This window comes from Tursiops truncatus, chromosome 6 (genome assembly GCF_011762595.2).
Source record: "Tursiops truncatus isolate mTurTru1 chromosome 6, mTurTru1.mat.Y, whole genome shotgun sequence".
Lineage (NCBI taxonomy): Eukaryota > Metazoa > Chordata > Mammalia > Artiodactyla > Delphinidae > Tursiops > Tursiops truncatus.
The window spans coordinates 40,400,247-40,414,882 of record NC_047039.1 but is presented as its reverse complement, the minus strand read 5'-3'; the positions used below and the strand labels follow the sequence as shown (position 1 = coordinate 40,414,882).

The 14,636-nt window shown below is 37.5% G+C and overlaps 1 protein-coding gene across 6 annotated transcripts in view; it reads right to left on the bottom strand.

The window, feature by feature from the left end:
• C9orf72 (C9orf72-SMCR8 complex subunit) overlaps nucleotides 1-13,526 on the bottom strand; it is a 42,427-nt gene extending 28,901 nt beyond the window's left edge. For 5 of the 6 annotated variants that reach the window (XR_004526985.2, XR_004526986.2, XR_012332475.1 and 2 more), the window contains exons 1-6: nucleotides 13,397-13,526; nucleotides 8,202-8,689; nucleotides 7,013-7,072; nucleotides 3,452-3,547; nucleotides 2,668-2,732; nucleotides 1,302-1,374 (exon numbers count right to left, since the gene is read on the bottom strand). Coding sequence is in view for 3 of the 6 variants with exons in the window: in XM_033858006.2 (XP_033713897.1) it covers nucleotides 1,302-1,374; nucleotides 2,668-2,732; nucleotides 3,452-3,547; nucleotides 7,013-7,072; nucleotides 8,202-8,645 (738 nt within the window). In the remaining 3 variants the exon portion in view is untranslated. The remainder of the gene's footprint in view (nucleotides 1-1,301; nucleotides 1,375-2,667; nucleotides 2,733-3,451; nucleotides 3,548-7,012; nucleotides 7,073-8,201; nucleotides 8,690-13,396) is intronic. The other variant, XM_004318999.4, reaches the window with a different exon arrangement.
• Between the last annotated feature and the right edge of the window lie 1,110 nt (nucleotides 13,527-14,636).

Sequence of the window (14,636 nt, the reverse complement as noted above, 5' to 3'; positions counted from 1 at the left end):
GGCTTCTGTTAATAGTTCTATATGTAAAATCCCATTACAATGAATATCTAAGTGCCTAACTCCTTCAACAGAATGAGAATTAATTCTTTCAAATTTAATTTAAAACAAGCAAGCCATTGGTTGGGGATTAGAAACCTGTCATTCTAACAGGATTTGATCATAGTTCTATTAGGAAAAATAAAAAGCCATCTAACTACCTTGGAATTCAGACTATATTCAGAGTTTTTATATTAGAACAGTGGTTTTCAAACTAGTGATGGCAACCTTTTCTTAAATTAAAAAGAGAAAAGATAAAAGAGAAGTTATTAAGCTAGAAGAGGATGTGGGATGAGAAAAATGTTTGAAAAACAGAGCCCCAACCATAGAGGCTTTCTCCCTCCAAGAAGCAACTGGGAAGGCCCTGTGGAACCTGAAGGCTTTGGAGGACACAAATTGAAAGCTACCTTCCTTGGGTAACAGAAATAATAATAAGTCACTAGATGCAATATAATAACAGAGGTAAGCTAAACTGTCATAAATGGTTGTACCAGAAATATAATTTTGGTAAATCAAGGGTCAAGTAATTATACAGGGTAGCTTATTATATTACAGAAAAAAATTATAAATATATTTGTCAAGCAAATAATCATTCCTAATATATTTCCTGTGTAAAACTTAGAAAAATTAGGTTTGCTTAAATTGATAGATATGTGCACTTTTCTGTCTCTAATTAATCATCAGTGAAGAAAAGTACAAAATTCCTTAGTTTATTACCTAATGCTTGGAAAGGTAACTGTTCATTAATTATTTATTAACTCATATAGCACTAAAACAAATGGTCACAAATGTTACTGAATAAGATATAACCTCCATCGATCACTTAATAGCAATAGGTCCCTAAAAGGAATAGATTTAGGGGGAAAAGCAAGATAGTGAAATCAAGATGAATGATCAGATACCATTTCTTTGTAATTAGTACCAAAAGTACATGGCTATCTTCACATTTATTAAAGATAACATTAGGAAATAGAAGACAAATATTTTTAAAAACATCTGACCTTAAAATATTCTCAAAACCATTTATACAGTACTGAGACAAGTATTTATGAATTACCACAATGAAACTGATAAATGACTTCCTATTCAAACAGTTTACTTTAAACTCATTTTTGCCACAGGGTGTCACAGTAATTTGGTCAGATTATATTGCCTCCTTATACTATTAGATCATCTTGATGGCAACCTAACCTTTAAATTACAATCCATAATATGTTAGCAGTTTTAAAAAGTCAGATCGTTTGCTGGTTTATAAAATAAATTACCTTATTTACTTTCTCCGCACTGCTACCTACTACAACAGAACAGCCACACGTCTGCAAGTGGGAGCTGATGGCACTATAAATTGAAAAAAAAAAAAAAAAAAAAAAAGATTAAAAACACTGACTGTAAAACAATTTCACAAACTAAAAAAAAAAAAATAAAGTGAGCTTCAAATAACTCTGAATAGCTTTACATGATGAACACCAAAACTCTGATTATAATGTCATCTTTTATTTCTATAGTACTTTGCATTTTCCACCACATGCCTCTCACAGATTCTATTTGAACCTTAAAACAATGCAGTTAGTAAAATATTACCATTTTATCGTGGAAGAAACTGAGGTGTAGAGAGGTTAAGTGGTTAATTTAAAGTCAAATGGGATTAAAAATAACATGAATGGCTGACACTGATCAGAATCAGGACTAAAGAGCTCCTGATTCAAGCCATGTAAGGCCTGGAGATTAAACAAACTCACACCTCTAAGACTCCATCATGAACCTAAAGGAGAAGACTGTAGACATAAGAGCAAATACTTTATCCTTTCACTCCTTATTTTTTAAAATAAAATTTTGTGATAATCTGTAATTGTAAAGAAACACTCAAGTAGGAGATGAGATTATACATGTAGACGCAGTACTCAGTTAAGGGACTTAGCACATAGGCACTCAATAAATACTGGCTATTATTATTGTTATTATCGTTTTCTTAGAAGAAATATAAATAGAAAATGTAAGCTATTAGCTATTATTATGTGCTTATATGTGCCATGCACTGTTTTAAATGCTTAATATGATTTATCTCACTCAAGGCTTACAACAATCCTATGAAGTAGGTACTACTAATATTCCCATTTTATAAATGAGGTAATGGAAGAACAGAGTTCAGGTGGCTTGCCCAGGGTTACACAGCAGTAAGCCAGGAAGTCTGGTTTTAGAGCTCACACTTTTAAGCACTGAAATCTGTTGTAAAATGGAAAGGATCGGTACAAATATGAATAATTTTCTTTTCTAGGCCGAAATAAGTCTATCCACAATGCAACTTAATTCGAAAGGATTCTTAGTTTCAGCTCTAATGAGAAGAAAAACAAGAAACCGGAACCAAACAAGGGTCCAAGAATTCTTGCCTGAGTACTACGGAAATTCAACTTCTTTAAATATTAAATACAGTAACATCAAATATATCATAGGCATGTGATAAGTAAAGAAGTAACACAAAACTAAGCAATAGTTCAAATATGCATTTTTGACCCTAGAATAATGAAGCTAGGCATTCTGTTATTATTTTCTTCCTTCCCAATTTTGTCACAGGTGAGCGTAAGATGTGCATCTGCTTCACCCAGCTTTTACAAAAAGAAACAAAATTCTTACTTGAGAAGAAAGCCTTCATGACAACTGTCACCAATATCATCATCATTGAGAACTGTATCAGCTATCTAAAATGAACCAAAAAAAAAAAAATTTATTCTGGCTGTAACAAAACGCTGAAATAACACTTTTAATAGACAAGTTTTCTGAAGTCTAGGCTCAATATAACACACTGCCCTCATTTCTGAGCATCACAAATCCCCATAAAACAATCTGCGTGCATCACTATAAACTTGCAGAACAAATGATGTGAAAGCTGGTCAGACAGCTTAAGCAACAATGTTTACAAGAACAATTTCCTCTTCTGAGCTGTCACAATCAGGAGACACATCTTAATTACCAAGTCAGGGAGCAACAAAAATAGTTTCCTAAAGATTTCTCTATACATGCATAGTGTGTAATTTCTAATGTCCTCAACAAATGAATGATTAAGGAAATCAGATTAGTGAAGGTGAGTGAACTTCCATTAACTGCCAGTGATTCGCACACTGCTTTGTTACAAAAAGTACTGCATTAAATACTGACTGATTCTCTAAGGTCTGAAATTCTCCCGCTTAGGAAATGCAAAAGTGGAGAAATTAACTTCATGAATTTAATTTTATCATATTACCATTACCGACCAAAAAGCCTCTGGCCATAAAATTCGGGATTTTAAGTGTGTTTGTTAAAGTGGCTAATAATTCATATGAACAGTATATATGACAAAAAAATGTATATTACTAAAATTAGAATATTACTAATACACATCATAGTAATATCCTATTTAACGTTACAAGTGAGAACTTACATCTATTTCTTCAGGGACACTGTGGGATTTCATAGATGAGAGCAGTTCCATGACAGGAATTACCTCTCCAGTAAGCATTGGAATAATACTCTGACCCTGCATAAAAAAGTAAAATGACGTGAAGAAAAATCACACAATATAGGATAAAGTGGGCAATAAAAAACTGAAAGCAAAGAATAACACCCTTTGATAGAAATACTTGATAACTTGTTCAAACAGCCCCAAACAAGTCTAATACTCCAAAATATTTCTATTTCTAAAGGATTTACATGCTGTTTAAAACTCCTTTTCATTCTTCCAGGAATAATTTTCTTTTTTTCTCTTTTTTTTTGGCTGCACCATGCGACATGTGGGATCTTAGTTCCCCAACCAGGGATCGAACCCATACCCCCTGCATTGGGAGAACGAAGACTTTTTTGTTGTTGTTAATTAAATATCTTTATTACGGGAAAGTTTCCCATATCCCATAGTATGCCTAGAATATGTTACTCATTAAAAGTATACAGTTTTTTTTTTTTTTTTTTTTATTGGGGCTACAGTTGTTTTGCAATGTTGTGGGAGCATGGAGTCTTAACCACTGAATCGCCAGGGAAATCCCAGGAATAATTTTCTTTAGTCAGAATGGAATCATTGGTTTATCATTTACACAAAATAATTAAATCACCACACCAAATTTAGAAAGGTTCTCCTTTGAAATTTTGAGATATAAGAACTTTTGTTAATCAAAGGTCACTGATGCATTTTATATTAAAAATAAGGAAAGCCAAGCATAAAAAGGCTTTGAAATCCTCAGCAGATAACTCAGTAGTAAAGTGTGAATCAATACTCAATCTCAGGACTTCCATGGTGGTCCAGTGGTTGGGATTTCGCCTTCCAATGCAGGGGGTGCAGGTTCGATCCCTGGTCACGGAGCTAGGATCCCACATGCCTCGCGGCCAAAAAACCAAAACATAAAACAGAAGCAGTGTTGTAACAAATTCAATAAAGACTTTAAAATTGGTCCACATCAAAAAAACAAAAATCTAAAAAAAACCCCTCAATCTCTACATTCATAATAAGGTATAATCTACCCAAATGCAAATCAAAGTCATAACATGTATTTTTAAGAATCAATAAGGCAGACAAATTTCCTTCAGTGTTCTTTCAAGGTAATGCTACTACTTATTACATCTCAAAGATGTAATTTTAAAACCTGCAGTTTCTAGAATGAAATTGAAAATTCAGTACAGAACACCACACACATAAAGTGTCTCAAATACGGGTGCTCCCTCATTTATTCACTGCCACCACCACTCCCCCAAAATGTTTTGCCCATCCTGAATATGTAAACTTTTAGAGGCAGATGAAATTGTCATATGTCTATCAATCTTTAGCTACGCATGTTTTAAAATCACCTATTATTTAAGATCTAACAATAAAACTTTCCCCCTCATTCACGTTTTATGAAATGATTATATTCAAACTCTTTACATGCATATTCAAATTAGAACCTCTGTCATCCTTGCAGTCAGTCCATTTTTTGAGTGACCAAACCTAGTTTTCAGAGCCCCTTATCATATAAGTTGCTTCAGAATTTAAATGTGATGCTGTCTCTGGAAATTTTATCCTAATAGGCCCCCTTGCATCACACAGGAGGTTTTATTATTTAAAAAAAAAAAAAATCCATCCCTGTAGTAACTTACAAACATAAAACCACTCATTGTTTTTGCTTTTCAAAGTGATTTTTTAAATGTCTGCTTACAATTACAACAATCGACACATGCAATTCAAGAAGATTAATAACTGAAGCTGCGTTAAATTTGCTTCCTTGTAAAATGATTTTACCAGATGACAGCTATAAGCATCTAAAACTAGCACTGATTAAAGTTGTTTTAGACTAAGTATCCTCCTCAAACAGTATTTATTGTTCAAAATAAAGTCACTGCAAGCACATGATATGAGATTTGCAAGAACTCGATTATCAGGTGACTCCTCCTTTTCAGAAAGGATAGTTATGGGAAAATACCTCCCCTTAGGTGTAGGCATATATAGTATGTCATACACAGCATCTCAGACATTTATCATCATAAGCAAATGGCTATGCTCATTGAAGCTTAACAACAATGACAAATCCTAGACAGCTGAACACAGAAGAGGCTCTAAAAGAAAATGCTTCCAGTTATTTCCTCCTTGGACTTCTCTAACTTGAACTTTTCAGCAGGTGAACGTTTCCCCTTTAAAAACCTCCAGTTTGTCCAAGTATACTTTCCTCTTGACATAGAAGGGATAGGATAACATTTTCAAGAAAAGCCCTTAAATGAGAAATAAACCTAAATGTTAATAGTGGTCAACTTTATAAGTACAGGTTTCTGGTTTGAAAAAAAATCCCAGAAAAAGTAGAATTTTACTGGGTCTTAAATTTCGTTATTTTCAGATAACTCTACTAGTTACTCCGTAACTAGCAGGTACATCTAGAAGTTGGTGAAATTCATCCCATTCCTTGGCACCCTGCTTACTGACCAGCAAGCAAAGGCTGGGCTTCTCTGAGTAAAGGGAAACATTTCCTTGTAAGTCTTAGAACTTGCCCCATAATTACCTCCTTCTGACTTTTGTAAAAGTTATTTACAAAAGTACAAACTTAACAATTTTGTAAAGAAGATCATTTTATAGGGTTTTGTATTTCCCTTGTTCATGTTCCTGTATTTTGACAAACTTTTAGAAAAAGTTATTGTTTAAAATATCATTTGTCTCAGGCAGGCTAAAGAGAACCAGGGAGAAGGCTTGTTTAGACTGGAGTTTTAACAGAGGAGCAAGGAGGGTGGCCAGAAGCAATGAAAGTAAAAGCAAAGAACACTTTTTCCTTTGGGGATTGCCTTCCAAACGCCTCTGCCCTAGGCTGAAATGTTTGCAATTAATTTCCATAAGGGAAGCCATACCCTTGCAATCATGCTTCTCAAACCCTGGTGCCTGCTCCCTAAGGATGTTCAAAACCATGGGATAAACACAGCATGTTTTCCTGGAGACTTGATACCACTGGAAGCCCAAGTGGTAAGAAGGTGAGGAATATCACCGGCAAACTGTAATATTAAAGCAAAAAGATATATCACGGAATACAATGAGTTTTAAAGATACAACACGAGGCTTCAAAGAAATATTATGCTTAGAGCTGTGTCTGTACCCCCAGATACTTTAGGGGCACTCACTCTCCTGTTACAACTACTTCTGTGGAAATGTTTGAGAAGGAATACCTTAAAAAAAAAATAAAACTCATATAGAATTTTAAATTTTTACTATGAACAAGTTATCCAAAACTTATCCCATGCAAACAGAAAAAAAGGGAAGCAAAATATTAATTTGTGGATGCAATTATTATTATCCTTTACTTATTTAACTCTTCAGGTCTAAGATATGGAAATTTTCATCCAGTTTATTCCATTTATCTCCATAAAGATTCTGTTCGTGCTCAGGCTCACTCTGTCAAACTAGTATGTCTTCAAGGCCTTAACAGAAGCAGCCCTTAGCTTTATACAGACATATGTAGTGGGTTTGGCAGTGTCTTGTAATATGCAATCTGCACCTTACCTGATCTTCCATTCTCTCTGTGCCTTCCAAGATGATCTTCTGGACATTTTCTTGCCTTTCCTGAGAGAGAGAAAATTCATTAAAATAAAAAAAAAACACAACATTTTGATACTTGTTTATTTTTCACAATACAGTTAAATGGCAGACATCTTCTTGGGTAATTTAGTTCATGGTAACAACATGTTCCACTTTAGGGCAAAAAAAAAAAAAGGGGGGGGATTAACCCAACAAATCCATGCTCTCACAGACAATACGAAATAAAATAAAAACACCCTTTTTATCTGCAGTTAAAAACAGATAATGTGACAGAAAGAGTCAATGTAACATCTGTGTAGTTTCACAAAGGAAACTGATGATTTGTACTTTTCAAATTAGATAAGATCCAGACAAATCTAGTGACTATACAGCTTCCAGATTTTAAATGATTTTCATAAGCACGTGAGAAGAAAGGAGGCAAGCCTGCAAACACAGTAAAAAAAACTCTTCTTTTAAAAGATACTATTTTTCCTTACTATTTGGTAAAAGCCTTATAAAATCAGTAAGGCGTTAGTGGACTTCCATGTTAGTATCAAACTGCAAAGCAGAAAGGAGAATTAAATTTGTTCTTCTCATCTGCCAAAATTACAGTATATGGAAATATAATTATCATTATATATTAAACTATAAGATTAGGGGACAACAATGATTTCCTCTACCTCAATCTACAAAATTAAAAGGAATATCTCCTGAAAACCATTTGGTCCAACGTCTTCATTTTACAAATTGGGAACTTGGCAAAGAAATTAAAGGGACCAAAGGTTATTTGGGCAAAGGCTTATGAAACTATTGTTCTGAACTGCTTACGCCCACACAGTGGTAAGTGAAAGACAGGGTCATGCAATGCAGAAACAAAAAGCTTTTAGAGTCAAAGGCTCCCAAGACAAATCCAGACTCTAAAACTTATGTTTCCTTATTTCTCTAAGCTTTGGCTTTCTATTTACAATGTGAAGCTATCATCTCCTACTTTGCAGAGTTAGAAGACCACAGACATCAGCCTAAGATCTACCGGTACCTAATAGGGTAGAAGCAAATAACAGCTCCTGTTTGAACTTAATTGCATATAATTTCTAAAAATTAGATAAAAATGTATCAGGAGGTAAACTTTCAGTAGCTAGGTTGGCATGCTTAATACGCTTCCAAACCCACTCACCTTGTGCATCCATATCCTTCCCTTCCGGATAATGTGTGTTAATCTATCCACACACACTCTGTGAAGTGGGAGATAGAAACTCAGCTCCGTCTGGGGAAGTATAATTGATAGTCCATAGGTGCTCCTATCCCCATTCCAGTTTCCATCGAAGATTAATGACACAATAATTACTCCTTTTTCAGACAAGACAAAAAACTTTACGTCTATCGCCCCACTCTCTGCATTTCGAAGGATTTCTCCATTGAGGGTATGGTTGGCAAGAAAAGTTATTTCTCCATCGCTTAGAAGTAACTGTTCTGTCTTTGGAGCCCAGATGTGCCTTACTCTAGGACCAAGAATATTGTCCCAGTAAGCAAAGGTTGCTGCTAATAAAGGGGATTCACCACTTAAAGCAATCTCTGTCTTGGCAACAGCTGGAGAAGGTGGTGGACAGAGAGTCGACATCACTGCATCCCAACTGTCACATTATCCAAAAGCTCCAAGGTTATCTAAACAATGACAAACAAAATGAGTGATTAGGTTCAGCGATTTTAAGCCATCCACCAAAAACGCATATTTTGGGACTGACATATATACACTACTATATATAAAATAGATAACTAATAAGAACCTACTGTATAGCACGGGGAACTCTACTCAATACTCTGTAATGACCTATATGGGAAGAGAATCTAAAAAAGAGTGGATATATGTATATGTATAACTGGTTCACTTTGCTGTACAGCAGAAACACAACATTGTAAACCAATTTTACGAAGAAATAAAGGGCATTCTAAGGTCAAAAAACCCCCAAACCCTCAAATGATTTACGTATATGTGGTTTTCTCCTCTTCAGTCAAAACGATTTGGAAGCACGTCTCCTACACGAAAGAGACATTAAACTAGCATGGCAGGTGCATATGAAGTGTTTGCGATATGATGATAATGTACTACCATACATAGTAACATGCCACTTATATTCAGGGCATACACTTAGAAATCCAAAATAATAATGGCCTTAAAAAAAGCCTCTGAACATTAACATAAAATATTATATACTAAAGCTCATAGAACAGATCCTCACTGTTTCTAAATATCCAGCCTATATGCAATTCTAATATGATTGGATATTTGTTTCCTAAACCATAGGAACTAAAGAGAAACAAATTGAGAAAGGGAGGGCTCAGCTAGAGACCATGACACTTCTTGTGGGCTGAACTACGTCCCCCCAAAATATATGCTCAAGTCCTAATAACCCCCTGTATCTGTGAATGTGACCTTATTTGGAAATAGGTGTAATCACGTTAAGATGGGGTCCTAATCCAATGGCTGGTGTCATTACAAGGAGAAAGATTTGGAGACACACAGACAGGGAAAACAGGGCCATGCGAAGACGAAGGCAGAAACTGGAGTGATGCAGCAACAAGCCATTAAAGTAATGTGAAGGATCGCTGGTAACTATCAGAAGCTAAGATGAGGCAAAGAACGATTCTTCCGTGGAAACTTTAGAGGAGCATGCCCCTGCCAACACCTTATTTCAGACTTCTAGCTTTCAGAACAGAGAGACAATACATTTTCCTCATTTTTACATCACACAGTTTGTGGCACTTCACTACAGCAGTCCACACCTGACAGGAGAAAACCTTAAAAGCTGCTAAGAAAAGGAAAAAAAAAAAAAAAGGCAAAAGCTTGCAAGAATACAACAATCTAGAACCATAAGAGAAAATAAGCAAAAAGTCCTCAATGCACTCAATGATGCTCTTTGGGTAAAGCCCAATACTGGTGTCTAAAATGACAGATAAATACATTTAATATGCTATTCAAGACAGCAGCGTAGCCTTTTATCATTGCAAAGAGAGTTATACTAAACGGGTAAAAAAGCTTTAGTTATTTAAAACATGTAGAGAACTAAATGATTGGATGGGCCCGGTCAACCTTTCAATCTACTGAGAAAACAGAGAAGAGGAACTGCCCAAGGTCACCAAGCCAGGCTGGAATCCAGGTCTCTTGTATATCTTAACCCACCCCATTGTATCACTCTGAAAGTGTACATTCAATGTGATGTTAATGTAAAATGAATCATTCCTGCCTAGTGTTAAAATTGAATACCTATGCATATTCAATACCAATTTCATTTAAACAAGTCTAAAATTGTGGAATCTATTCGTCATATAGTGGTAAAGGATAGTAGTTAATAATAGGTGAACTATGATATATCTATCTTTGCCTGTATGCTTGCTTTGGGAATTAACATTTTATCTGTAACTAAATTCATGTCAAAGTAAACCATTTTACTTAAAATAAAGAATTTGATCTACATCTTGTCAGGAGAGTTCAGAGACTGATGAAAAGCAAAAAAAAAAAAAAACCCAACAAAAAACGACTCTAATTTTAGAGTACTGTATGAGCACTTTTATCATGATGTCAAGAACAGTTATACAGTGCTTGGCAAAACGCTTTACAGTAGGTATGTGGATATGTGCAGAAATGGCTTAACACAAGAACAGTTCTTGTGTATTTTTTATTTTAGAAATTCACTTAGGAAATATTCACTTTTTTAATGTGTTATATCAATTTAATAGATTTAAGAGACTATACTGGGTATAAGTTGTATAGTTTGTTTAAAATATCCACTGTTATGGATACAATTTAAACAGTCAGTTTATAATGACAGAATATAGGAATATAATCTGAATTGAAACCGTAATGATGTTATGATAGTTAACAATAGCAAACTGGAGGCCAAGGAGACGAATTAAGTAAACACAGAGCTATAAAATTATATGGTAACATATTCTTCTTTTGTTCTTCCTTTTTGGATAAAAAAGGTGAATAATCATAAAGGCAATACTGCTACTCAAACATTTCATCATTATGTTGAAAATAAAAAAAACACTTCCTTAAATGGAATTGAGCCCTGGAGCAAATATGGTTAGATTATGGGACAACTTTTTACCTGATTGTGAAAACTCAACTATTATAGACCACTCAACTATTATAGACCACTAATTACATTCAATCTCATTGCTAGTATCATTAGAAAGAGAATAAGGGACAAAGGCTATGTTGAATTGTTTAGCTTTAAATCCTGCCAAAAGTCACAGAGGAGTACACTTAGGAGAGTAGTAAAATGAGTCTACTAACACTTAGAGTCATCATCTTTGGTAAAGACAATCCATACATACAGACATGGCTCAAAAAAATCAGTTCAAAACCAAGAGTCTTTTATCTATATATCTTATTTACATGCAGTGCTGGCTACACCAGACAGTTATCAAACAAAAGCCGTAAGTGTTTGAGGGAAGCCAGGATTCAAATTGGGTGACACAGTGGCTTGCCACACTCCTGTAAACAAAAAACAGGGTTCATGAGGATGTACCCAATATACTTGCTGAAAATCATCCAACATATGCAGATGTAAAGATTATACTAATTATCATCTGTTAAAACTGTTAGCACAGGGGTAGTTTTGAAGTTTTGCTTTTTCTTAAACCTTTGCTAAAAATCAGCCATCTCTTCTCTGATTGATATTTAGAAAGTTGGTTGGTCCACTGCTGTTGCAAATCAGAATTCAACCATCATAAGGCCCACACTTCTTGTAACCATGTTTTCTGTTTATTTTCTCCCAGCTCTAAGAGAAGCAGGATCCTAAACCAGCCCACCTTCCAAAACAGGAGCTGCCCAGACCAACTATTAACAGTGATCTGCTTGTAACACCAGATAGTTCGCAACACTTCAAGACTCAGAGGTTAAGTTCATCATATCACTATCAGGCCATCTCTCACAGCTCCAGTTTCTCAAACAGGCAGGCTAACCTACTACTCCTTAGAATTCCTTAATTAAAATAGAGCCCAAGGGCAGGCTTGAAAGATAGGCGTCTCCTCTGGTTTTCTCTCTCTCTGAAAGTAAATTCTGAACTGCTAACAGGGCCAAAGAAAGACACTATTTTATCAACTTTAAAAGGTGGGGAAAAAACACTTTAGCCCCCATGTAACTGTTTCCTTGGAGCAGGTTAGTCCTGGCATAGTGCACAATCTGCAATGTGGTCTATCACTTCTCTTGTTTTTGTTTCATATGTGTAAAGAGAACAGGCATCATGAGGTAGTTTCCAACTGATTCAGGGCTTTCCTAGACTGCCAAGGTGCTGGCAACAGTGTCTGTGTCACATAACACCATCATACTTCAAGTATTCTGACTCCATATTATTAATTCCCCATATATTGTATTCTTGCTTCTGTGATGTTCCCTTTATGTTAAAAGTTTTCCAATGTCTAAGATCGTATCTAACAGTATTTTCCAATCTCTTTGTACAAATTAAAGTGCCAGATGTATTGTGTCCCCTTGCTCTGAATCACAAGAGAGATGAGAACAGTTTGAATTGAAATTTATCCACTGGCCACAACCAGACTGTTTTAACGAGAGCCTAACAAACTTCATTGTTTCTGAAAGGGCCATGTCTCTCGGGCAAGTGCATGACCTCCCGGTCTCCTGAATACAGAAGCCTGGTGGAGTTCACTGGGGCCAGTCAGACCCTGAATGGTCACAGCAGACGCGTAATCAGTGCACTTCTTTTTGCAACCGATACCATCAGTCAAGTGATGCCCAAGTCATAATGGTCAATTCTTTTAAGTAAGTCTGTGTATCCTCGGAGAAGTGAAGTAAGCAGGTCATGAACCACAGAACGGGAGCAAAAGACAGTCTAGAATTGCTGCCCAAATTTACAAGACAACAGCAATCCTTAGAAACTTCAACTTCTGTAGACTAGTAGTATTACCCCACGCCACGCCGCTTCATCCCCTCTCGGACCCCGACTTGGTACGGAGCAGCCGCGCGCTGCCCGCCCTCTGGTTTTCCCCGGGCCAGGCCTCTCGGTGCCCGAGGCTCCTTTCCCTTGAGCCCGCGGCACAGGGGGTCCGACGGGTCCTTCTGAGTGTCACGCCGGGACCCCGAGAAGGAGCCAGCTCGGGGACTGTGGGCGGAAAAACGGACCGACCCCTATCCCCCTGCCTCTGCGCCGCCACTGCCAGAAAGCCCGGATGAAGGCAACTCCACTGGTCGCCGGGCTGAAATTCCCGATGCCGGCTTTCGATCAGGGAAGAGAGCGGCAAAGAGAGGACCAGCCGAGCAGAGCCTTGGCGAGAGCCTCCGCCGCCGCCCCCGCGCGGTCCAGGTACCCGGAGCCCAAACAGCCACCTACACGCCGGCTTCTCACTCACCTACGCGCCACCGCCTGCGCCTCCACCGCCTCCGCCGCCGCCGCCGCCGCCGCCGCGGGCATAGAACCGCAACCGCAGTCCCGCCCCCGCGGCTCTGGCCCCGCCCCCGCGCGCGTTGCGTCCGCGAACCCGCTTCACGCCGTGGTCGTTTCCCGCCTTGTGCTCTTCTCCTGGTAAATTTTATCAGTTCTTTCCTCATTCACCCTTAGCGAATACTGTGAGAGCAAGGGGAGGAGAGAAAGGGCGGGAAAAACAAAGCCACACACCTCCTAAACACACCCCCTGCTCTCTCTAGGCCCCGCCCCCCAAGGAAGAAACCGGGCAGCAGGGATGGCTGACGCGCGAAGCGCCATCTTTCACGCGGGCGGAACAAGTCGCTGTTGCTGCACTACCATTTCCTCGTGGGACACCGTAGGTACGCCTTGGTGTTTTCGAGATGCGATTATACGTAAACGCACGAGGTCTGCGCAAGGCGGGGTTCGGGGCGTACTTTCTCTGTCCCTTTGCTCAATGGCGCGGTCGGTAAATTTAGCGTAAGCTGATAACCAAGATAGTTCCGTTCTTAACGGGGAGGACTTCTGGGCCCCAAGAAAGCAAAGAAGAGTTGGTGGTTGTGAATGATTTTGTTTGTGCTTGGCAGGTAGCAGGCGCTCAACAAATATTTGATGAACGAATGGATTTGGGTTTTTTTAATGACACAGTTCAGTACGCTGTAACTTCACCCCAAGCCTCGTTAGGTAATTTTCTTTCCTACAATATATAGTCACGACAATTTTGTCTTCTTTACATGTAAGCATTTTCTCAAGGATGATTTTCATGTCTTTAAACATCCTATAAGCTAGTTGCACAATGTGGATGAGTTGGGTGGGTTTTTTTTTTCAGCTTTGAAAATGTACTTTATTGTTTTGTGATGTGCTGTAAGATTTTTTTTTTTAATCTCCAGTTAAATCAGCCTTTTGGTCTGCAAGTGTATTTTCAGGTTATTCGCTACAGATGAGTGGCACTTAACATTTTTCATCTTTAAAAATCGCGTAGGACATCTTTATCATTCAGAGGAAGAAATACACAAAATAACTCCCTCAAACCTATACCCTCTGCAGAAATAGACCCTTTACCTATGCTTTATGCTTATATCAAACACCAAAAAATCTACCATTTATCTAGTTCCTACTGTGTCTTTGGTATTGTGCTTCTCAGCCTACATAAAGAATTACGCTCGGGGCTTCCCTGGTGGCGCAGT